General features: G+C 30.9%; 4 protein-coding genes across 4 annotated transcripts; 2 read left to right on the top strand and 2 right to left on the bottom strand.

Annotated features, from left to right (window-relative positions):
• Positions 1 to 1,162: 1,162 nt before the first annotated feature.
• On the bottom strand, positions 1,163 to 9,937 carry LOC106714793 (proton-coupled amino acid transporter-like protein pathetic). The gene is made up of 6 exons (XM_045678540.1): positions 9,531 to 9,937; positions 9,091 to 9,268; positions 5,826 to 6,183; positions 5,100 to 5,275; positions 4,416 to 4,588; positions 1,163 to 1,558 (listed from the first exon to the last, which is right to left on the bottom strand). The coding sequence occupies exons 1-6, from the start codon at positions 9,790 to 9,792 to the stop codon at positions 1,320 to 1,322; spliced, it is 1,386 nt and encodes a 461-aa protein (XP_045534496.1). The 5' UTR covers positions 9,793 to 9,937; the 3' UTR covers positions 1,163 to 1,319.
• Positions 9,938 to 10,673: 736 nt separating this feature from the next.
• On the top strand, positions 10,674 to 12,657 carry LOC106714859 (5'-AMP-activated protein kinase subunit beta-1). The gene is made up of 5 exons (XM_014507978.2): positions 10,674 to 11,159; positions 11,266 to 11,412; positions 11,562 to 11,693; positions 11,837 to 11,935; positions 12,123 to 12,657. Exons 1-5 carry the CDS (start codon positions 10,842 to 10,844, stop codon positions 12,267 to 12,269), a joined length of 843 nt encoding a protein of 280 aa, XP_014363464.2. The 5' UTR covers positions 10,674 to 10,841; the 3' UTR covers positions 12,270 to 12,657.
• A 1,882-nt stretch (positions 12,658 to 14,539) lies between these two features.
• LOC106714873 (UDP-galactose transporter senju) lies at positions 14,540 to 17,849 on the bottom strand. The gene is made up of 4 exons (XM_045678638.1): positions 17,777 to 17,849; positions 17,110 to 17,233; positions 16,031 to 16,214; positions 14,540 to 15,175 (listed from the first exon to the last, which is right to left on the bottom strand). The coding sequence occupies exons 1-4, from the start codon at positions 17,847 to 17,849 to the stop codon at positions 14,540 to 14,542; spliced, it is 1,017 nt and encodes a 338-aa protein (XP_045534594.1).
• An 847-nt stretch (positions 17,850 to 18,696) lies between these two features.
• On the top strand, positions 18,697 to 22,102 carry LOC106714975 (TBC1 domain family member 23). Its single transcript, XM_014508134.2, has 2 exons — positions 18,697 to 18,866; positions 19,130 to 22,102. Exons 1-2 carry the CDS (start codon positions 18,838 to 18,840, stop codon positions 21,138 to 21,140), a joined length of 2,040 nt encoding a protein of 679 aa, XP_014363620.1. The 5' UTR covers positions 18,697 to 18,837; the 3' UTR covers positions 21,141 to 22,102.
• The last annotated feature ends 2,682 nt before the right edge of the window (positions 22,103 to 24,784 follow it).

Raw genomic sequence — 24,784 nt, 5'->3', positions numbered from 1 at the left:
AAACAATTTTTGCTCGTTATAACTGTAGAAAATTTAAAAGCGCGTAGAATACACAGCACAATATCAATGCACATTAAGCTTGTCGAATTAATATTTTTTTATTTATTAATAATTATTTACCTTTTATTATGGTAACATCAGCTTTAGTGAAAAATATATTATTTGATATATAATATTAGATATATAGATTCAATATATAATGTTTGGTAACTGTAAATGTGCGTTTTATATAAATTTTTGTCACATTTGTAACTTAAAATCCTTATTTTTTATTATTATAGTCATAGTATACGTCATCGGTACAAACATAATAATCTATTTTGCTAAATTAATAGCATCATTTGATTCTAAAATTATAACCAACTTTGATAAAAGTTTTCAATTATCCTATAAAATAGATCTTTTAAATGTTAAACGTGTTTTGGTATATAATGTAATTAAGCGTTTACATATTTAAATATTCAAATTTATGTATACTAAGTTAAAGTATGAATACAGATAGAATTTAATATTTGTACCTTTTCATAAATTTTTTGATTATTATTTTTCACATATCGCAAAATTACAATATATTAAAACATCTTTTTAATATAGTTTTTATAATTCCGTTAAATTTTCACAACTTTTCAACTCTACAATAAAATGTTCTACTTTTTTTTTAATTAAAAGAGTTGATAATATCCACTATAACTATTTAACTGCCATTTTGTGAAAGCGATAAAAACATTTATCAATTAACAAAGATAAAATATTTTAACATTAAAATAAAAAAAAAAATTGTATTATTCTATTTAAATATATTGTATTAATTGTGCTATAATTATTTCAAGTTTCAAAAAATAATCTAAATTCAATGACAGATGGAATTATTTATCTATGGTTTTTCAATCGCTTTGAAAGCACTCAAAGACAACATAAAAATTATCGCTAATAAAAAAAATAATCACACACATTTGCGTAAATAAAAATTATCATATCACAGTAATCGTTACTTACATCAAAATATTAACAAAAACATGATTATAAAAATAAAAAATAAATCTTTAACATATTCACTTTGGATCAGAATTAACTCGTACGTCTTATTGCGAAGCGTCAATTAACATATTGTTTAATAATTTAGTTAAATAATGTAACTAACATTGTATGATATATATTAAATTTGTAATACTTTTATAAGGGTTCTACTAAAAAATACATTCTGAGTATATTGAATCTACACCTACCAGCTATGCATAAAATCTCTATTATAAACTAAATAAAATTATTGTCATTGTAGAATTTGTCTGTTTCAGAGATCTGTATAAGTTGTCTTTGGTTTACGGGGTTTGTAGAATATTATCTATGCTTGCGTAAGTACCGAATGCAAAACCGGACACACCGAATACTATAATTAATACATCTTTCCATAGCTTCCAGTCATCTTTACCGAGCCTGTCTGGCCAAAACGTTATGATCTCGATGAATGGCGGAAAAATAATCGCCAAAGCGGAACTGCTAAACGCTCCCACTAAGGAAATGATACCACTCAGATTGGGAATGATTGCCGCCAACACAACTGAAAAAAATATAGATTATAATTATTAATAAACATATTTTTATGACACTTTCGAGATTTCAATGAACGACGCGACAAAATGTAATTTGTAACGAAGTGTTATGTGTAAAATATGAAGTACTGCATATCAATATTTTTTTTTATTAAACCAAAAAAATCTAGATGTCCTACAAAATAATTTATTAACAGAAATAGATTAAGGACAATAAAATATCCATATTCATAAAGAAATTTATTTAAGGATTTTTTGGTCAACGTCACTAACAGAACGAGTCCTATATGTGATCACTTAAAAAAATAAAACAGTTATTAGACGGACTCTATGTATGTACTCTTTCTAGAGATTCGCCCATTTAGAACGTAATAAGTACAACGACCGGACTAAAATTAGAAAGATCAAAGTTAAAAAAAATAGTTGCGCAGTTTTAAGACATAAACAATACGTCCCGTTAGATGTATAATTTGACGAGCTAGTCGTTCTTCAATCTTCAACGTAGAACGAAGTCAATGCGATGATTACTGAAACGAGACGGCCTACATACGGTCTAGTACCGATGAAAGTTAACCAATTTGCTCCACAACTCGTCATATTATAACGAGCTATGAGAACCTTTTGTTACTGGCCTAGCTTTAAATATATTTAATCGAATATAGTAAAATAGATTTTCAGTTTCTTTATTTTCAGAATGGTTTTGGACTCGATGAATTACTGGTTTTTGGTCACTGTTGTAAAGGGTATATTCGGATAGCTTGCAGATTGAATCATAGTTGCATGCATTATAAATACGTAGGCGTCGTAAGAAGAGGCCTTGAACTACAATGCCAGCCAAAATCAATACCAGTGACGCCAGCCTCCGTTAAAATGCACGTCTTTATCTCCCTACACTACTATAAAAGTCATTTATATGTGCATTTTTTCGATGTCGTATGCAATAAAATCTTACTAATATTATAAATGCGAAAGTTTGGATAGATGTATGTTACAAGATATATCCAGAACAGCTCAACTGATCTCGATGAAATTTGGCATAGATGTAGAACATAGTCTGGAAGAATTAATTAAGTTTTTTTTTAATTAATGCGGATGGAGTCGCAGATGACAGCTAGTATTCTACACTTCTTATGGTATTTTAAAGTCTATCTTTTGAAATTCAATTGGTGTACGTAAAAATCAACTATATTTAATTGTTTGTTACTAATCTTTATTAGATATGTATATAAGCTTTCAAAATTTTAACCGTCACAAGTAAAATAGTATAAAATTTGCATGAGATAAAATACAATTCAAAGTTATAAGCTAAAATGTGTACGCGGAAATGTATACGAATTATCAGCATGACATGGATCGGCAATTAAATGTCATTCGATAAGTACGTTATTGACATCTGGATATAGGACAGGCATGCCATTAGCAAATAACCAGATACGCCCCTGACAAGATAAACAATGTTGTAGTTAGGAAAATTGTATGACATCATTCGTTTTTCTCTTTCTTTATATGTAGTTCTATTCGATTTGTGATATAAATGATTAACTGTTGGTTTCTGAGGCCAAAATATATGAAATAAAAAAACATGGGACCCATCTGCAAGCACTTCCTTTCGATTAAAATATTTTTTATCAAAATCGGACCACCAGGAGCGGAGTTTCGCGGTAACACACCCAAAAAAAAATACAGTCGAATTGATAACCTCCTTCTTTTTGAAGTCGGCTAAAAAACATATCTTTGACAAAAGAAGACAACAATAAATTTTAAACAGAGATTTTGGTTTCAGAAACCAAAGATACTTCAATTTTATTTTATTTATATGAACTTGTTAACTAAACTTCAAACCGGTCGTGTCGTGTGTTTTCTATGTTTTGTTTAAATGTGGCTGCGATAAAAAAGTATTTTGTTGTATATATTTTACATATTAAAATAATATTAAAGTTTAATTAGCGTCTAGTCCACTGTATTTGATAATACAGTTTTGAAAGCGATAGATAACCTTTTAAGTCAAGTTATTACATATTTGGGACAATTAACGAGTCTTGTTTCAAGATTAATTTGTTCGAAGCAATGATTTAAGTAAAATATTGACGTGATTTACTTTTGTTTATAATAATCTTGTAAAAAAAATAACACCGTGAATTTGCTCTAGCAATATTCACTTAAGACATGTTACGATGTCAGTTTTCTAAACTCGTGATAACAATGAAAAAATTTTATCATGTAAAAATGAACTTTTTAAGGTGAATGAGGAGTTATTTATTTTTTCTTACTTGATTATGAACGCAATATAATATGACCTCTAATATTATAGATGTTTATTGGTAATGAAGAACAATTAATACGTTAACTAAACCCCAATAAACATGCAATATTTTCCATAAGTGAAAAACTCGGGCTAGAGAGAAACCTCTATAAGCGAGAGAAATATCGCGGTCCGTTGGACTCTCGCTTATCTCGGCTCGATTGTATTACATCCCATGAAATTGCCAACATAACATTTATAGCGTTCCCAATGTATAACGCCATTTCAGTGGCATTATACATAGTAATAATATTTTATTACGTGAAATTAAACTGATAACGTAATTGCTGGGACAATAAATCTAAGTAAAGTGTATGTACCTATTAAGTAAGCTGGCACATTTACTTAATGCAAGTTGTGTGTATTGTCGTAATGCTGCCGAAGGATTCATAAAAGTTGATAAAGCATAATACAAAAGATGTTTTGTTTCGAGAAAGAAAAAAAATTTCTTCGAAGAACAATTATTTTATCTTTTTTTTCTTTATTCGCCTATTTTTCAGTGTTAGGTTCCAAATGAGATGCTTTATTAAATTGATACCATTAAATAAATAAATAAAACTTACATGTGATAAATACCATAACGACTCTTGTCGCTGCTTCGCCGTGTTTCAGAGCATAATCTGAAGTCAATTTAGATTTAACATATGGCCATACAATATTCATGGGCACGTAGAACTGTAAGCCGAAAGACAGGAAAATGGAAAAGGCCATCACGGCTCGTACACTTTGAGCCAACCTAAAAAAATATAAAAGTCAAATAAAATAAACAGATTACAAAAATACGGCTTCCTAATCTTTTTAGCCGACTACTTACAGATGTACTATTTTAATGTGTTACCCACATTCGGAGAAATTCTGTGCATTTTTTTTTCAAATTCAATTTAACGAATTTATTTTGATAGTAATTGAGTAAACTCTATTGCTGTTAATAACTTTATAGGAAAAGGTCTTTTATCCAGTTGCTTTTTTAATGTTAGCGCCTTATAGTTCCGCAACTCGACAAGCTGGAATTTTGCTTGAAAACTTGCTTTAATACTTATTCCTAAATCAAACAAAAGTCTATTTACAATGCCCTTTTGTTCTGTGCTAGTGAACGTATTAATTCAAACGGATTCTAATAATTCATAAGCGGATGCCATATCCTGCTTATATGAGGCGAATTACCCGGCCAGTTGGCAAAAATAAATAATAATAATTTCCTTCTTACAGTATTTTTTATTCTAGAAACATCTAGAATGTGTACTTACAAATCGCCCGGTAGGTTTAAAGTGATACTGCCATGGACATGATTGCCATACTTCAAGTATCCAAAGAATCCAATAGATGCGTACAACACGGCAACTATCACCATGCCCGTATTGAGCACGCCATTCCATCCTCCAAATGCTTCTGGTGTTTTCATATTATTCTCTAAAGGCAATACCTAAAAACAAACTTTATATATAAAGCTACATATTGCTATAAAAAGTTGCAATTAGTTAGCTAGAGTTAATCTATTAATTTGGAAAAATTAAATATAAGGACATATTGTATATTTAATAATTTAACTTGCTACGCACTTTTGTGCCTCTATTCAAAATTAACCAAATGTTAAAATATTCATAACAAAAAAAAACATATAAAATTATTCGAATATTTTTTTTCGAAATGAACACCGACTATCATATTTATAACGAGTTATTCAAGTTTTGTAGTGAATTATAAAATTTGTAGTCATTTCGGTTTTATGCTTAAGTTAAGGACGTGTATGTTTATTTTTCTAACTGCTTATTTGTTATATTATAATAAAAAATACTAGATCTTAACATGTTCTATATAATCACAGAAACAAAACATGGAATATTTAATATTCTTACTAAACGCAATTTTAAACTACATGCTACATACATTGTATGAACATAAATCTATTACTTTGTTATCTGTATCCTAATCTACAAACTTAGTCAGTGAAAATCCACAGTTAATGTACTCACCATTCCAATGCCCTCAAACGCAAAGATAGCGGTCCCAAAGTACAAAGGTAATTGATGCCAGCTCGCAAACGGTTTCACAGTATTGGTGTGCGGTAAGTTTTGCAATATATAATAAAATGTCACTATCAAACCCCAAGCTGTCATTATAGAAGCTACCAATGAAACTGGTGTCAGGTACTTTAAGTTCTTCACCATAGCCAAGGCCAAGAAACATGGAAACAGTAACACTAGATACGTATGTACGCTCAGGTTGATGTGAAATATTTCTAACGTATCTTGAAGATTAGTTGCAACAAACAAAAAGTAAACACAACAAAATCCCAATTGTGTTATTACCAAAAATATATTTACTATATTCCTGAAACAAACATATTATGTACATATTGCATCGGTCATTAGAAAGTGATTTATAGAGACAGAAATTACACGGTTTATTGCCCTGATAAGTTACAGCTACCAATAACTTATAATTGCATAATTTGCTATATGTATCAATTGAGCGGAAAGTTTTATTAAATAATCTTGTAGAATTTATATGCCTTTTGAATTATTATTCTAACTACTACATGTTACAGAGGTATGTAATAAAACGTGAACAATAATATACCAACTTCTTATTCGTTAACATATAAGCAAATATATTTACGTTAAGTATATGCCTGCAACACTTTTCTACCTTATGTATTATTAATATATAATATATAGTTGGTTTCAATGGATTAATCTTTTTGTTCATCAGTGTATTTAGTTCGCAATTTTGATAAATACTGCAATGAAATACTAAATGTGAGTTATAATCCAAATGAAACTTGCAGAATATAAGCCGTAGTTGAGATTTTGGCTAAAATATACATTATTGACGGTCGAGTTGGCGATTGTAGCTTTTATGGCGAACACAATTATATCTAAGGACTTTTTTTGACCGAGATTTGAATGAGAATTACAGAACAAGTTATCTAGTAAATCTTACTAATATTATAAATGCGAATGTTGAGATCGATGGATGGATATTTGTTACAATGTATATCCAAAACGGCTCAACGGATCACTCAAATAGATCGATCGATAGAGCATAGTCTGGAAGGACACATAGGCTACTAATTGAGTTAATTTATTAATTCCGCGCGGATGTAGTTGCGGACGACAGTTAGTAACTAAATAATCCTTAGTTTCTGACATCTAAATCCCTGTAGAAATACGTATTGTTATCTTTGTTTTGTTAAAGATATTGAGAGGAATGACAAAATTTTTTATACAGTGATTTAAGTCTCAGAAACCAACAATAAGTCTCGTATATTATTTTCACGATAGTCTGGTACACCGTATATCGTAATTTTAACATTTACATTCGACAATCACCTAAATGACTAATACAAACTAAATAGAACTAGCAATGCACTAGTTATCTCTGTGAATTAATTACATTCACACCGCAATCAGTTTCAGTCAACATCAACAACAACGATTGATAAATGAACAGTACAAACACAAATAATATATTTTCCACTCATTATTTAGGTTGTAGAAAATCTTCCACAAACAAAATTATTTATCTCGAACAATAAAACGCGTGTGAATTGAACTTTTGTTGATTTATCGATTTTTAATTGATCTAACATTTATTAATTAATATTTGCTTTACAGTCGTCGTCAAGTTAATATGGACAATAGCAATAGACGGTTCGTTTCTAATAAGCATACAATTGTAATATTTAGTGTAATATAAATATTTAAGGGTGCAGCTTTTCGTCAATAAACTGCTCTTGCAGTTTGCCGAAATTATTGTATCGTAATTAAATTTGATGTACTGTAAAATCTATATATATAAAAGAAAGTCGTGTTAGTTACACCATTTATAACTCAAGAACGGCTGAATCGATTTGACTGAAAATTGGTGGGCAGGTAGCTTAGAACCAGGAAACGGACATAGGATAATTTTTACCTCGTTTTCTATTTTTTATTCCGCGAGGACGGAGTCGCGGGTAAAAGCTAGTAAATAATTAAAAAAGATTCGCCGTATTGTTATAAATTGGGGGCCCACAGAAATGTTACGGGTTACCGCTAAAAGTAGGTTGAGGATAAAGCAAACATTACTTTAGATTGGAGGCTATAGTGATCGACATGTGTTAACAAAATTAAGATTTATGATCGTTATAAATATTTTAGTCCTAATAAGAAAAGGGTGGGAAGGGAGGAAGTTTGGCGGAAGAGGGGACGCATAGGAAGGGTAAATATTCTCTTTCTGTGCGTTCCCTTCTCCGTTGATTAAAGGTAGGTACCGCATCTCAATTTGCGGATGTCTATGAGCAACGGTCGCTTCTCAATTTTGGCGAATAAAGGAGGTCATTTGCTCGATTGCCAACTTTTGATATAAAAAAACCCTATTTGATCCATTAAGGTAGTGAATTACATGTTTTTAAAAAAGGACGCCATCAAAGAAATTTCGCTTCGAAATTGTTAATGGTGTTTATGATCCCCATACTGCAACCGGTAAAGACGAGAAATTATGGGTCTATCCATTCTGTTTACAAATTTTCAATGTTAAAAATTTAGTTCGTACAGGCTGGATCGTTAAAAACGGTGATAAAATCTAAGAGATAGTGGAATTTGGCGTTTAATTATTAAGCTTTAGCTTGATTAAATTAATATCTGTTTTATTATATTTTGTTAAAATAAAAAAATGACACTAACATAAAAATAGTGGTCGAAAGTGTAAGTTTTAAAATGAGATGTAACAGATAAATCAATGTATAAGGTCGTTGACCGAGGTTGGAAAATACACAAAAACCGTACGGGGATAGAACAACGACCGTTGAGGTGGTATGAATTGAATTTGGAACTCATTCGTTCTTTAACGGCTACCTTAGTCCGATTATTGATCGCCCTGTTTCTGTTTCGATTTCACAGACTCCGAGCATTGCTCGCTTTAGTCATTGAGACTCTACCGTATGTAGTCACCAGTAACAGGCATCGGCATTTCGTTGATACTGCAGTATTTGTGACGAGATTTTTTTTGAACCTTGTACAGTTGATTCCGATTCAAAAATTAACATTTTTCTAGTGTTATAACCCGTCTACGTTAAGTAAATAGTACTTCGTTCACCAAACTCGTCGACGTCGAAAATGACTTCGTACTGTAATTCTAGTAGGTGAAATACGTAACATATAGGCCAGGACTGTAATCATTTTGAAATTAATATGCAGTGATAATACATATTTTCTTTGTTATCGCTACTTATAAAATCATTAATTAAAAAATACTTACTTCATTCTTTGAGAGTGCGGTCGTAGTGCTACTGGGCCCATGGCAAATGCATCTTCAACAACTTCCGCAAAACCCATCGCCGGTCTTTGATTTCTTACACAAAGCTCGGTTGCGCACTGAACTAATATATGCATGCAATGTGTGCAAATAAATCCCATAAATAATGTACCAAAAACACCTAAAAAATATTTTTATAAAATATAATAAACCTACAAACCTAACAACACATAATAATTTCAGAGGAATTTACCGATAAATTGCGATTTAATTTATTTTATAATTAATACTATGATTTTTTTACTATACACAAAACATCGATTTACTCTAAAATTATCAAATGTGAACATAGTGCGACTGTCCCTAATTTATTATAACAATTTATGCCATTGATATTTATGTCCTTTCTTTCTTATATTATAGAAATATTTAAATTTACCTACCAAAATATAATCCCGCATTTTTAAAGGCGTCGGGCATTGCTAAGATACCAGTGCCAATATTCCCTTTAAGTAGGTGAATCATCGTATCGAAATTCGAAGTGGGATGTTCCAGGTGCCTTTCAGATGCAGGATGGTACACATTTTTCACCTTTTCGTCCTTTGGAGTAAGGATAGGTCCAGTCGCTAATTCTAGTGTTTGAATCTCGTTATTATCTAGGGGACTGTTTGGTCCTATTAATAGTGGTTGTTTTTCGTCGTTCATTTTTATAGGTGTCAATATCAATTATAGAAACTCATTACTCTCATAGACTCATATCACATCATAAAAATTTATCAATTTTCTTTCAACGAAAAATTACACTAACCACGATCGACAATTCGCAACTGACTGGACTGACATGACGTGAGCATGAGAAGGAAGTGAGATCTTCTCCTGACACGAGTGCGAATGCGATAGCACGATGCCAATTAGCCGCTGCTGTACGAGCCCTGCCGAACTTGCCGAGACTCAGATTAAAAATTGCCGAGAAGATCGATTTGTTATGTTGGTATTGTAAGCGTAAAAAGGGTATAATCAAAGAGTAAAATTTTACAATGTTTGTAATACAATTTGTAAAAACTAAGGGATTTAAAAATCTTGACAGGACTTGGAAGGCATGTGGAGATACTACTTTACCTACACGTGGAGCCTACATCTGCGTTCTGCTTGAGAAATACGACCACTCAGAACACAGGCGTAAAGAAGAAGAAATTCCGCATTACATCTCATGAGTGTGCGAGTCGGATCTTAGGTCAAATTCTAACATCCTTTCTTCTTCCGAAAAAGTAGATTCGGTGGGGGTTTTGCGTCTACAAGGGAAAATGTCCCCTTTCTGTACGATCTCTCCACTGTCGATTAAAGGTAGGCATCGCATCTGCAATTGTGGATGTCCTTGGAAAAGTGACCATACTTCACTATTTTGGCGAATTCAGGTGGCCAATTACTTGTTTGCACACATTTAATAGTCAGAGTTTGGCTTAAAGCTCTCGTAACCATGCTAAAATCTTCAAAAAGAAAAAAAACATTGGTAGTCTCTGCTTCTTTGTCAATGTCAATTGTCTTTGCCAAACAAAATAAAACTTAAAATATTTTTCATGGTTAAAATGGTTTAACTCAATAAAATAATGTAGATATTTAACAGTCTCTTAATTATATTTTACTCGATGAAAACTTCGATTTGACGACTATTAACAAAAATTCTATACATGGTTTCATAATACTCATCGTAAATCAGTACAAGGTTTTCTTGTCAATTGTTCATTGTCGTTAAAATGGGTAATGCGGGAAGTAATCAACCTAAAGAATGGCATAAGGATAATATATCTAAGCAACTTGACGCGCCATCATCACCGAGTAAAGAGGGAGAAGCTTTTACATTTGATAAAAGAACTGACGATGAACCAAGCGGCCGCGAAGATGACAACAATATTGAAGACGGAGCTCCATATTATACGAAGGCAGTTCCGGAAAGTAATGTGGAGTATCAAGAAACTTCGGATCTACCAACTACATTAACGGACAGTAGTAATATCGTTGACGACATCAAAGTTTTACCAACAGTATTCAAATGGGAAGGTGGAGGAAAGCAGGTACATTTTATGCGAGAACTAGGGATTTATTTTAAACAGTTTTCTTGCTAGACTCTCAGTATGTGAAACAAAGAATTTATATAAAAGTGTTTTTCTGGACTTTCAGGTTTATATTAGTGGTACATTTACTGACTGGAAAACTATTCCAATGGTGAAGTCTCATGGTGACTTTGTGACTATAATTGATTTACCTGAGGGTGAACACCAGTATAAGTATTTTGTTGATGGGGAATGGCGTCATGACCCCACTGTGGTATGTATTGTAATAATGTTAATTTATTACAACCTACTGATGTATTTATTACTGTCTGAAATTATAATTGGACTCTTTATTTACATTCTCTTCATGAGTAAATTCAATGAAGAAATAAGAAATTCTTAACCTTGTTATTCTTTTTACAGAAAGTAATAGATAATGGTATGGGTTCTAAAAATAATTTAGTTACTGTGAAATTGTCAGATTTTGAAGTATTTCAAGCACTGGCCAAAGATAGTGAGGGAATTCACAGTGGAGCACAAACTGAATATTCACAGGTATTGCTTCATCTAACCTTTTCTGCTTAAAAATTATTTTTAGTAGTAATAGTTTTAAGAATAGTTCAACATAATTAATAATTAAAATATATACAGTTTATGCAATGTTAGAATTTATCAATAAATCTTGTTTTTTCTTTCAGGAGATACCACAGTCTAAGCCATGGGAGAAAGTAACAGGCCCTCCAATATTACCACCTCATCTTTTACAAGTTATTTTAAATAAGGACACTCCACTTTCGGTAATTTAATTATTGTATTATTTTACAGAACAATGCAATCTACATTAAATTGAATCAACTATAAAAAAATTGGGTATTCATAATGATGTTTTTGTGTGTGAATTTTTTCAGGTTCATACATATTTTATGTCTATTACATTATCCAAATACAAGTTACTTTCATATATAATATTTCAATTTGTTTCAGTGTGAGCCTACATTGTTACCCGAACCGAATCATGTCATGTTAAATCATCTTTATGCATTATCTATAAAAGACGGTGTTATGGTGCTATCGGCTACTCACCGTTATAGGAAGAAATATGTTACAACTTTGCTGTACAAGCCTATATAAATACATGTTATTAGTACAATAGAAAAATGTATAATGCCCGGTTTACATAATTTCAGTTCAATGGTCGAAACTAGCACTGGATTGCAAGTGGAAAGTTGTAAAACCTTACTGAATCCACAGGTTATTTAGTGCTGGTTTGGATTGGTGGACTGGAATATAAACTGGGCATAAAGATATTTATTTTATGCTTGGTGTAATGCTAATTGATGTAATTTAATTGTTGCTTTCAAACTATAATAAAGGCAGAAGTCATAAAAAAGTAATAGGTTGTGTGTATATAAAATAACAATGGATTTATGTACTATCTAAAGTCTTTTTGTAATTATGTAAATTGTGTAGAAATAAGTATCTGCTTCTCTATCTTGTATCTGTTAGCTTTGTTATGTGCATTGTGCAATGTTTGACATATTTTATTTCAGTTTATAATTAAAAAAATAGGAAATTAATAGATAACAATTAGCTTTTTAATTCCATTCAATTTTATTAAATACATTTTTAAAACAAATGATTTGAATATGATGATAATGGATCTTTTAAAGTGGCCTTAAATAAATAGTGAAAATTAATAACAAAACTTTTGACTTTTTCTTTTTACACAACAAAAAATACTCTGATATATATAGTAATAAGTTGCAAACTTAGTTACATGAAGCTGTGAACTTGTATTAACAAATATCACATGGATAAACATTTAAAAGATTTTAAGGGAATATTAAGTATGAAGTGAAACAATCAATACATAAAGTATGAGATAAAACATACTAACAAAATATTACCTATGTATTAAACATACTTCTACAGTTAGTCTGTCTGTTAGTCTGTCATGGCCATCCCTTTCATTATCTTTGACAACAAAGATAGCAATATGTTTTTGTATGCAGGTGTTTTGAAGAAGGAAACACTGATTTTTACATACTGAATTTGTTTACATAATTTACATTAATCCTGGTAACAAGTAGCTTCATAATTATATTATGTAGTGTTAACAATACATTGTTAGCTTATTTCTCCACCCAGAGGTTCTAGTGCCGGTTTTAACTCTATCAGCGCCCTGGACGAGATTTCTACGGCGCTGCCTATTTTTTATTCTTGAGGGCAGATTTCGTCCCTTTCTGTCCAACGCCCTGGGCGGTCGACTAACCGCGCCCTACTCTAACGCCAGCTGTTCGAGCCTACCCATAGTTAGGGTCGTCTATTAAACATCACCCTAATAAAAATACATCAATTATTCAAATAAAATGTAACATATTTTGGCCTTACAATTTTTTTATGATCTGAATAGAGCTATTACTTCATCTATCTCGTCACTGATCTTAATGTCTGCATGGAAAGAGATGAAAAACAAAAATTATTAACTACATTGAAACAAAAAGCTTTTTTTCCCTAAACAGTTATCCATATTGACTTATAATATTTTATACTATTCAATATGGCTTTACACACTATGATTACTGGTTACATAATATATTAAATACATTACTAAATAAAAGTTTATGCGACTTTTTTGGTAACTTTTTTTTAATTAAGTCGTTTTCTAAGATTATTAGAATATGTTGAGATGAGATGAAAATCTACAATGTCTTTTTATGTCCATACTAGCTTTTACCCGCGACTCCGTCCGCGCGGAATAATAAAATAGAAAACGGGGTAAAAATTATCCTATGTCCTTTTCCTGGTTCTAAGCTACCTGCCCACCAATTTTCAGTCAAATCGATTCAGCCGTTCTTGAGTTATAAATAGTGTAACTAACACGACTTTCTTTTATATATATAAGATTAATAGAGCTTTGGCCTTTTTCGTAATCTATGCGTTTTAAAAACCAATAAGCTTGACTAACACTATAATACTAAATGGGGGAAAACAAATTGAATGACTCCTTAACTTAGTTACGAAAATTATTACCCTCCTATCAGTCGGGCAATAAATGACCTTTCCAAAAAAAAAAAAATTATTATTTTAAAGTGTTTCAAAAGATTATGTTAAAAAATTCTATTATAAAATATGAAAATCGTATATTCATTAATTCGAGCAATTTCTTTTCCTTGTAAAATCTGCTTTAGTTAGCTCTGTAAGCATAGGCTCGTCTTCGGTACCAAGATCGAGTTCAGAGGCACATTACATAAAACAAAATGCTATAACTCTGTTAAAACACAGTCTGAAAAGCAAAACATACTTTTGTACGGAAATTTGTATGTGATCTTTTAATTTTTAAATTGCGATGAAAAAAAAGTCCTTGGAAAAGGTCAACTATAATAAAAAAAATATAAAATTTAATCAGTCACAATTTCTAACAGCGGTTGTTTATCTTTATCATTTGAGATGTTTGTATTATTAACAGGATTCTTAAAGTACATTGCAACAGCAACACTAACCAGACATATTGATATGATAGTGAAGCCTGTAATAACAATATGAAATAGTATATAACATACAACAGCTGTTATAATAAGTTCCAAAGCGCTAGCATATGTTTTTAAAATTGAATTTAAATTCTTCAAGAAAAAACTAGTTACTATACCGACAATGGCACTGTTCACAGTAATTAATACTACAGTTATATCTTTTAAAGACTCCATATCACGAAAGATATTGCCTAATTCCCCTTTGTACATTAAAATAAATAAATTACAAATAACAGAATCGAGATACATAAATACATTTTGTAAAAATATATCTACATTAGAACCTTTGGTTTTCAATAAATATTCATTATAAGTACCGGCTAAACAAGAGCAGAAATTTTGAAAATTTATTGATAAAAAGTATATATTAAAAATTTGTAGCCATATATCTGTATCATCGTCAGATTGTACAGTTGCCGCATCAAAATTTTTAATCATACATCCTAATGTTAATATGACTAAAGAGATCCATTGCATAGATGTTAACTTCTTGCTAAACAGGAACTGAAAAAAAAAATAGCACACATATAGTACATACAGGAAAAAATTAACCTAGTTAGTTATCGCCCGCAACTCTGTCAGCGCGCAGATAAAAAAACTCAATAGGGTGCATATAAAATATCGTAAAAATCGGATAATTATAGTAACTAACAATGTGAGAGAATTTTATACATAACTAGCTTTTACCCGCGACTCCGTCCGCATGGAAGAAAAAATAGAAAACGGGGTAAAAATTATCCTATGTCCTTTTCCTGGTTCTAAGCTACCTGCCCACCAATTTTCAGTCAAATCGATTCAGCCGTTCTTGAGTTATAAATGGTGTAACTAACACAACTTTCTTTTATATATATAGATATATAAGATTTAATTTACCCACATGGCAACATTTTTTTTTAGATTATCTGAGCATAGTCATGTTATATTCTATTTATATTTGATTCTTATCATTTGCTCAGTTTATTCAGTGTCATATAACATTGAAAAATCTTTGAAATTCCACTACTGAAGAAGGGGATTCCTAAAATGCCACCAACACTTATTGCTGCAAGAAAGTATTCATTGCTATCTCACAGTAGAATTCCACTCTGGCGACACATTATTAGTACATATGGTCAATATGCCCCTTTCATTCTCTGTGACAAAACAGATAAGCGAATTTTCAAGGGATCCCTGAATTTTTTCTTGTTTAGAGGCTTTCTTTAAGGTCTCTTTAACCCAAGTAACTTGCTTATGCAGGTCACCTGTCAGAACTTATCCAGTTTTGAATGTTATTTTTTTAATTTTTAGTTTTTTTTATTGTTACAGTCAGCAAGGGCTTTATGCCTACTAATATAAAATAAGTAACTTCTTTTCACTCACCTGAAATAATAATGCAGTAAGGACAACCCTGAATTGCAGGAGAATATAATATGATGTAGGGTCATAATGAGATAAATTAATAAATGCCAAGTTGTTGTAAAAACAATACAACAAAGATGGTATAAAATACAGCAAAAGAAGATTGTAGTTTATTGCAATTGCTTTAAAAATGTGCGGCTTATTTCTGAAACAAAAATAATTAACTAGTAGTACGGGTTTCATATACTTAATTTGCTTGCTGCTTGCTTATTTGCCACATTATACTATAAATATATATATATTTACGGGGTTATTTTTTAATTACCTGAAAATAACACAGCATTACCTATTGCCAATACTGATCATATTTATGAAATAAAAAATTTAAATCAACATCAAATCGAAATTATTCCAAACAGTAATCTATATTGCCTTTTTTTCTAGTAATTAAAAATAAACATGTATTTATTGTTGACATTTTTTAGAGTCTTTTTTTAGTGACAATTAATCTTGTCTACATCTAAATGATAAGGAGTTATGAAAAATTGTTGCCTACTCATTTAATTGTTTTCAGTTATTAATAATAATTTATCAAAATATAAGATAAAGAATACATTTCAACAGGTAAAATAACTATACTATCTGTATGCATAGCTGTAACATCCATTCCACATATTGTTTTACATATCCTATTGTTACCACTGCAGTTGGTGGCTCAAACATCAATTTTCATTGCCAAAATACCTATAAAACATATTGTTATTTCTGATTTTTCAATTGAAATGAAGAGGCCAACAATACATTGTTACATTTAATTAATTAAAAAAGTTTATCATCATTGAAAGCGAATCAGGTCAGAAAAAAATTATTAGTGTGATCTTTTTTAACTACAAATTATACCATACTATTTGGATAACATACAGATTTGCAATATATATATATATATATATATATATTATAATACATCTTACTCCTATTTCATTAAAATCAAATTAAAATTTGCAGTTTAAACTATAAAATTCACGAGTTTGGCATTTATATAAATAAAAACAATGGGTGGCATAAATAATTATAACACATTTAAATGAAAAAATACTTACTCTCTTTTTAATGTGTAAAATGTAGCCGATATTATTAATTTTAGAAATTCTGAAAGGAATACAACAAGTGTAGTGTTGTAATCGTATCCACCATTTTCAGTTTTCGAAGCAGTCACAAAAACGCCTGAAAAATCAGAAGAAAACATTTATCTATAATTTTCCTTTCTGACAACTTAGCTGTGGTATTTCAAATTTTTTATCTAAAGTGTAACTTTTTAAAAACATACCTTGAAATACGAATAAAATGATGTACGAAGAAAAAATTATAAATGCTTCCTTATTAGGGAACAATTTATTAAATCCTTTCATTTTTGTTTTGTTTTTTTAATTTTAAATAAGTATGAAATTTCTTTATAGCTTTCAGTGCACTTATTTATCATTTATTACATCTTTTTAAAAATAAATGTATCTCACAATTCACTACAAACTATACTAAAAAAACACTTTTCTTGATACTGCTTGCTACACTATAAACACAGCACTCGGCGGCAGTCACAGTGCTGTCAAATGCAGAGTATATAGGGTATGTTCCGATATACACTGCGAGCACTGCACAGTGCTATCACTGTAGAAAAATTCGTTCCGTTATGGACTGCCAGTAAACTGCCGCAGTACCCTAGGGAAATATATGACGTCATAAATCGCCGCCATATTCTACTGTGAGCACTGGCGTTTTCGAGGTAAGGCACTCGCAGTACTTTGATCACGTGATCAGTCAAAACCACCCGAGTGCCTGACATCTTATAAACAAAGCTACAGTTTAATCAGAAAATGTTAAAGTTCTGTAATTCGTTTGGATTAATAAATAAAACAATGGAAGAATTGTAAAAATTAACCTTATTAGACTGTGTTGATAATGAAAAACATATTCTTTTTTATGAAAAAGTACTTATTTTTATTACATTATAAATTCAATTTATAATTAATATTAATTAAAATATTTTTAATTTGACAGTACTCCAAAACAGTTTTTTTAATGCACTAGAAAACTTGAATACACTCATTTGAATGTCGCGTCAAAAAATGCGGCTGACAGTATACGAGATTGCGTTCCGTTTTAAATCGTAACCAGTTTAACTGGCTACAAAGGAGCGGCTTCACAGTATACTGAATTGACGTCACACTCCACAGTGGTCGCAGTGCATATCGGAACACACCCATAATTTCTTAATCTGAGGTGTCAAATAATCAATAATACGCTTCTGCTTCGTATGTCAGAAACAGGGCTGCCAGTTAAATTCTATTATTTTTGCACCAACGCTTGCGTATAACCGATTCACAAAATAAATAAAATCTTTGAAAAAGCACTGATAAGCGGTTCATAAGCATTACTATATATGAATACTTATTTGTTAAAATGTTGTTGAGTTATCAACAGGCACGGTAAAAGGGGCCTTATATATATTGGTAGCAAACAGCAATATTCAATCTGTTATTTTGGTGTGGACGGAAATTCAACTGACAAAATGTTGACAAATGACAGTTTTGGGAAAAAAGTCTAATAAATTGTGAATTTTGTTTGCGAAAACAAAAACCTAATAATTCTTTTAAGAAAACAAACTAATTATTGAATCTTGGTGTATTTGTAGGTTGAATATAAAAAAAATATACTCAGCTAGAATATATTTAGAAATAATGGCTAGCTGCTTATAAAAAGTGACACTGAATTTTCTTCATTTGTGTACAGAAAAAGATTGAATAGTCGTTTTATATCTTATTGTAAATACTATGGCAGGCGACGAAGATGATAACACATGGTAAATATATGTTCCAAATACGAATGTGAATGTATCACTGTGAAATGTATTTTATATAGTCTTATCTAAGTCCAAGTTGTTAATCTCTTGTGAAATTTTGTAAAACTGTGATATGTCAGTTATTATACAGTGATTCAACTCTAATACATATAGTGTCTAGGAACTGTTATGCTCCTAGCGAAATGAGGAATTTACTTTTAATTGGTGTTTATATAAGGTAAGGTTCTGTTCTGGTTTAAAAATAACATTGTTTATTATTTTAGGCTTATTGAGTTGGAGTCAGCATTGTTAGATGGATGTTCACCGCAAGAAATCAATGTTATTACGAAAGGCAAGAAGATTCCAGATAGTCTTCGCCCAGATGTTTGGCTTGTATGTCTAAATTGTCAAGATGGTGTTAACCAATTACTTTTATTTGATGAAATTTTTGATTTACCAAATCAAAATGAACTACGTGATGATGTTAAGAAGTTTGTTCAAAGATTGGATAATGAAGATGAAGAAAAACTAGCAGTAATATCAGACATAGAGTCAATCATTACATTTTATTGTAAATCTAAGTCAATTTCCTATTCTTCAAATAATGGTTGGATAGAGATTCTGTATCCATTATTAAGTTTGAAATTACCAAGGTCTGATACATACAATTTGTTTGAAAAAATAATAAAGCTATACATTCCAAAAGGCTGTATAACCAATGGGGTCCCCTTTCATATTTTACGATTGGTTCTACAATATCATGATCCGGAACTTTGTTCCTTTTTGGATACAAAACGAATTACACCAGAACAGTATTGTTTACCATGGTTAAGATCTCTGTTTGCTGGTACCTGTAATTTGGAGGTAGTACTTTTTATGTGGGATCTATATTTTCAAAGATCAGACCCATTTTTCATCTTTTTCCTCTGTCTAATAATGATTGTAAATGCAAGAGAGCAGTTACTACAAATGAAAACTGAGGAAAAATCCACAATTATAAAAACTTTAGTTGGAATGCCTGGTGATTTAGAAGCCAATGATGTATCAGATTTTTGTTCGTTAGCACATTATTACTCATTGAAAACCCCGCAATCATTCCGTGAGGATGTGTTAGAAGTACTATTTTCAGAAAGTGGCTTAGAAATCAATTCAAAACTTTATTCCCAAGCTTTATGTCTTCCTGTAGCTGTACACGAACTAATCGAGAGTGCTACGGTTGATGCTGCGGACGTGGACAGTGTAAAATTTTTCTTGGTGGATTGTAGACCAGCAGAGCAGTATAATGCGGGCCATTTGTCAACTGCTTTTCACCTCGACTGTAATCTGATGTTGCAAGAACCGAATGCTTTTAACACAGCCGTGCAAGGCTTACTTAATGCACAACGCCATGCTTTAGCGGCTGGCTCGCTAGCTGCAGGTGAACACTTATGCTTCGTAGGCTCAGGAAGAACTGAAGAAGATAGCTATGCACATATGGTTGTTGCATCATTTCTTAAGAAGAACACCAAACATGTGTCGATGCTCGATGGTGGATTTGTAGCGATTCACGACTACTTTGGCCCTCATATGACAGATTGTCTGGAAGAACATAACATTTCCACATGCCTCGTGTGTGCCCCTAATAATAACAATGTTAATAATGAACCACGCAAAGCGAAAGTCCGGGAAAATGTACCAGCTATACAACTTTTCAGCAAGTTATCATCTGCGATGAAAGCAAAAAGTCAAGAGGTGAAAGGGAAATTAATCGAATATATTGTTAATCCTAACGCGAATGTTAATAACGGAGAATGGCACGTTTCTGCCAATGATCGTAAAGATCACAGATACAGAAATGTTCCCCCTGTGTTCAGTATAAACGACGAAGATGACGACTCACATTCCGATTCACGAAGAGATATCATGAGCTCTGATGCTTTAGAAGAAATAGTCGAACTGCAGACATTCCTTAAAGGACATAATGTTATAGACAACTTTCAATGTCAAGAAGTTTTACTTAACGGTTACATGTATGATTCATATCTGATCGTCACTGATACACATTTAATTATATTACGTGAAATACCTAATAAACGTGGTTTTGCGAAAATATTATCACGAAGACCGCTTTCTACTATTGTAAAAATAACTGCCAAGAAGAGACATCCAGAACTAATAACGTTCAAATATGGAATACCAAATGGTGATGACCTACTAATTAAAGATATGGATCGCTTTCTTATACCTAACGCGTCCGTAGCGACTAAAGTGGTCTCTAATCAGATCGTACTACAGTTGGATAATAAAAATCAGTAAATTAGCAGATAATTGTCTTTACTTGATAAGAGACATCGAATGTTGAGTCATTACCTTTTAAATGTCGATTACATTTGTAGAATTGAACGTTATTTAGGGTAAAAAAATAATTATTATTATTTTAAAAGCATTAAAAACGACGAATTAGCACATGCATAACCATAATGTCTATATTCCGAATAAATTAAATATTTAGGCAAATTTTAAAACTTATATTTATCCACTAAACTGCCTTTCAAGCTACTACAGCTGAAAATTGGCTCTACAGAAAGAAAAATAGCCCATGCTTGGATATTTCAACCTTGTATTTCATTTACTCTTATTGTCTTACGTCATTCCTATTAAAGCAAAAATTGTGTTAATCTATAAAAAAAAATATCTGAAAGGTACTTTGAATATGTATAGTAAATAGTTAATAGTATTCCAGTTACCGCGATGCTGAATTTCATTTTCTAGTTTTAGTCTACAGTAAGGTTTCAAAGCCATATGCGATATGCATTTATCTATATTGAATACCTACAATAAGTCTATATTGCACAGAGTACCTAACTTAATATGATAACTTCACTGAAGCTAAGTAAATACAATTGAAAATGAGTCTATACTTCATTGCTGTGATTTTTACAATAAACAGTTTAACTTGGATAAGCTAGTCATTGTCTGGTCTAGATAGACGACTTCCATAAGCGAGAAAAATATGGCGGTCCTTTGGACTCTCGCTTATCTAGGTTTGACTGTACATGGTAACATTTGTATGAAAATCCGATATGTATATCGTTCGTAAAGTTCATTATAAACACAGCTTTAGTGTTTATTTTTATTATTTTTTCTGTAGAATAAGATCGCATGTTTAAATAGATATTAGACCTCACATGTGCATTTGCGAAACGCACAAATTAACAAGCTTGCCATGAATGTTTTATAAAATGCGAATAACAAACAAATTAATTTAAATGGCATAAAGAGGCATAAATTTTATAAGTACCTGCTTTCTATTTCATTTTTAATCATTAATTTTATTTTTAATAAATAATTTTCTTTCGTATTTTTAACGTGAGTAACTACTATTATATTAAGATTACAAAATATGATTGTATTTTTTTATATATGCATTACTAGATTTGATCTCTGATTTTTTTTACAAATTACGGTTATTGGACATTGTTCGTTTTAAAATTTACCAACGTTTTGTATTATTAATTATTCCAAGGAAATTTTCAATTGAATTGCCGTCTTATAAAGCTTTATCAATTATTAAAATAAAATGTATTTGAAATAAGTGACATCACGAATGTATGTTTTTTATAATTATGTAGATATGCACATTTTGTATTTTCAATTATATATCCGACCACTTTATATAAGTAAATATAGTGTTTCACGTATATGATGAACATATTTGTTGTGATATAAACCACATTATACTTAAAATAGAGTTTTTATTAGAGGTATTATTGTTATAAGTTCTTATAATTACCATTGATGTTATATTTATTTTATTCCAATAAAATTAGGTGATATAGTAAATATAGTATTTTATTTTCGACCATTCGTCGGTACAGAAGTTTTCAGATACCTTGGCGGCTCTTAACTTCGCGCGAGTTGCTACGCAGGACACAATTTTCGGTGTACCGGACCTTCGGTGCCGATGACCTTTGGCGGCTAAAATGTTTGAATAGAACTATACTTAAATCGAGTGATAGACTTGGTCGCCTAATATTAGTGATCACAGCCCACGAACTGCAGATGTAAGTTAAATGAGTTTCCTCCGTTGAAACATTTGTAAATAAATTTTAATTCTATTTAAAAGATCAGAAAGTTAAAAGAGCACAGTTAGTTACAGTAAGGGTTTCAGCAGTAGAATTTTAGATTAGGAAATAAAAGAACAAATTCTTGAAGTATTGAAATGTTTTATTACACGGAAATCTAAGAGGCTTAAAAACTATAAGATCGTAAAGATTAAGAAAACATTTTCATATCATAATTGGAAAGAGTTATCTGGTACATCAGTTAGTAGTGTCTATACGTAGATCAGTAATTTTAATTTAAAGCAATTAGGATACAAGTGTATTTTCAAAAAATGTTTTATTTCGATTAGGATCTGTATATTTAAGATAGTATATTTTTCTATTAATAATTTATTGTGTAAAATATTACCTTAGTTATCAACAAAAACAAAATTGCCATAACTGTTATGTGCAATGTTATAACAATAAAATCAATTTGTGAGAATTCAAAATATTCGCTTGGCGATAACAAATTGTGCTGATAAAATAAAAAAAAAATTCAGTCGAATTGATAACCTCCTTCTTTTTGAAGTCGGCTAAAATATACATTCGCTAGAAGAACTCCATGTAAAGTTAAAACAAAATTACCGTAGATTAAAATATGTATATTCAGTATTCTATTAAGGTAATTTATTAAATTTTTATCTAAGATATAAGGTCTACATATGGAGCCACTTACCATAAGCACAATAAATGGACTTATGTTTGCACCATTCCTGAGATTTCATTGCCAACACACGTATACAAAAATATGTAACCATAAACTTCCTTCGAAAAGAAATATAACATGTTTTATACAAGTATTTCTGTAGAAATTTAGGTTCAGACTAATGGGGAGCGAAATTATACCTAATGTATTCCAACTCACAATATACCATACTCTTTTTAAAGATGTTAAATTTCATTACGGTTTAAGGAAAAAAAATTCTGAAGTAATCTGAGTTTTACAGTGAAATTTTCATGTAAGAACTGAAACACAATATACTTATTGAACATTGAAAACATCAGAAGAAGCAGTACACAACACCTATTATATTAAACATACATCCCCTTAATATTATTTGATCCCAAGTAACAAAGAGTTAGGTAAGTCCGTCCATTTCGGTTTTTATATGAATATTACATTATATAATACACGGGATCTTTCACGTCTACAATTGATTAATTTTATTACTTTTCATAGTATAGATATGTTGTTTTTACGTCTTATATTAAAGGAATTGTTCCAGGCAACATTGATATGTTTAAGTTTTGGCGATTTCGATAAAATCTAGGCACAACAATGTTTAAGGTCGTCACAATATAATATTTTGACAATTACCAGTGGGTTTTCACTGTCGAATCACCTGTACAAATGTAGTTTTCAAAGAAAACTAAGTAACAGTACATGTTTTTGTATCCAGGGACGGCGTTAGATGGCGCTGGACAGAGAAGCGTGCTACAGAACTGCGAATTACAGTCTCACGTAATCGTGTTAACACCCCACAAAGGCATGGTAAAAAGAGGTCGCCGTTGAAATCTCGCCCAGGGCCTTATTAGAGCTAAAACCTTTACTGTTTGTATCATTGTTCGACAGTAAGAACTCACGATAAATAAGAATATCCGAATGATCTTGACCTTCGATCATAATGTCCATGAATGTAAATAAATAAAAATATCGATTTAAGTTGTTTTCAATTATTCCGTTATCAATTAATCCTAATAGTAAATTAATTAAATTGTGAGCTGTCAGACGGAACTACTAAATTGTGACGACTTTAAAAAGCCGCTAAATTTAACTTAACCTAATAATTATATCTTAATACAATAATTACATATGATTTAATTTCTTAATATTAACTGAACGTTTTATTTTAC

Source organism: Papilio machaon, chromosome 7, assembly GCF_912999745.1.
Source record: "Papilio machaon chromosome 7, ilPapMach1.1, whole genome shotgun sequence".
Taxonomy (NCBI): domain Eukaryota; kingdom Metazoa; phylum Arthropoda; class Insecta; order Lepidoptera; family Papilionidae; genus Papilio; species Papilio machaon.
The sequence above is the reverse complement of the archived record's forward strand: the minus strand, read 5'-3'. Positions and strand labels throughout refer to the sequence as shown.

Coding starts and splice junctions, on each gene's coding strand:
- LOC106714859 (XM_014507978.2), top strand. CDS start 10,842: ATGGGTAATGCGGGAAGTAATCAACCTAAAGAATGGCATAAGGATAAT. Junction 11,694..11,836: donor CACAAACTGAATATTCACAG/GTATTGCTTCAT, acceptor TTTTTCTTTCAG/GAGATACCACAGTCTAAGCC. Junction 11,936..12,122: donor ATAAGGACACTCCACTTTCG/GTAATTTAATTA, acceptor AATTTGTTTCAG/TGTGAGCCTACATTGTTACC.
- LOC106714873 (XM_045678638.1), bottom strand. CDS start 17,849: ATGTCAGGCACTCGGGTGGTTTTGACTGATCACGTGATCAAAGTACTG. Junction 17,234..17,776: donor GCCTTACCTCGAAAACGCCA/GTGCTCACAGTA, acceptor CTGATTTTTCAG/GCGTTTTTGTGACTGCTTCG. Junction 16,215..17,109: donor TTTTACACATTAAAAAGAGA/GTAAGTATTTTT, acceptor TTTTTGTTTCAG/AAATAAGCCGCACATTTTTA.
- LOC106714975 (XM_014508134.2), top strand. CDS start 18,838: ATGGCAGGCGACGAAGATGATAACACATG. Junction 18,867..19,129: donor GACGAAGATGATAACACATG/GTAAATATATGT, acceptor TTATTATTTTAG/GCTTATTGAGTTGGAGTCAG.
- LOC106714793 (XM_045678540.1), bottom strand. CDS start 9,792: ATGAACGACGAAAAACAACCACTATTAATAGGACCAAACAGTCCCCTA. Junction 6,184..9,090: donor CCGCACTCTCAAAGAATGAA/GTAAGTATTTTT, acceptor TGTTTGTTTCAG/GAATATAGTAAATATATTTT. Junction 5,276..5,825: donor CGTTTGAGGGCATTGGAATG/GTGAGTACATTA, acceptor GTTTGTTTTTAG/GTATTGCCTTTAGAGAATAA.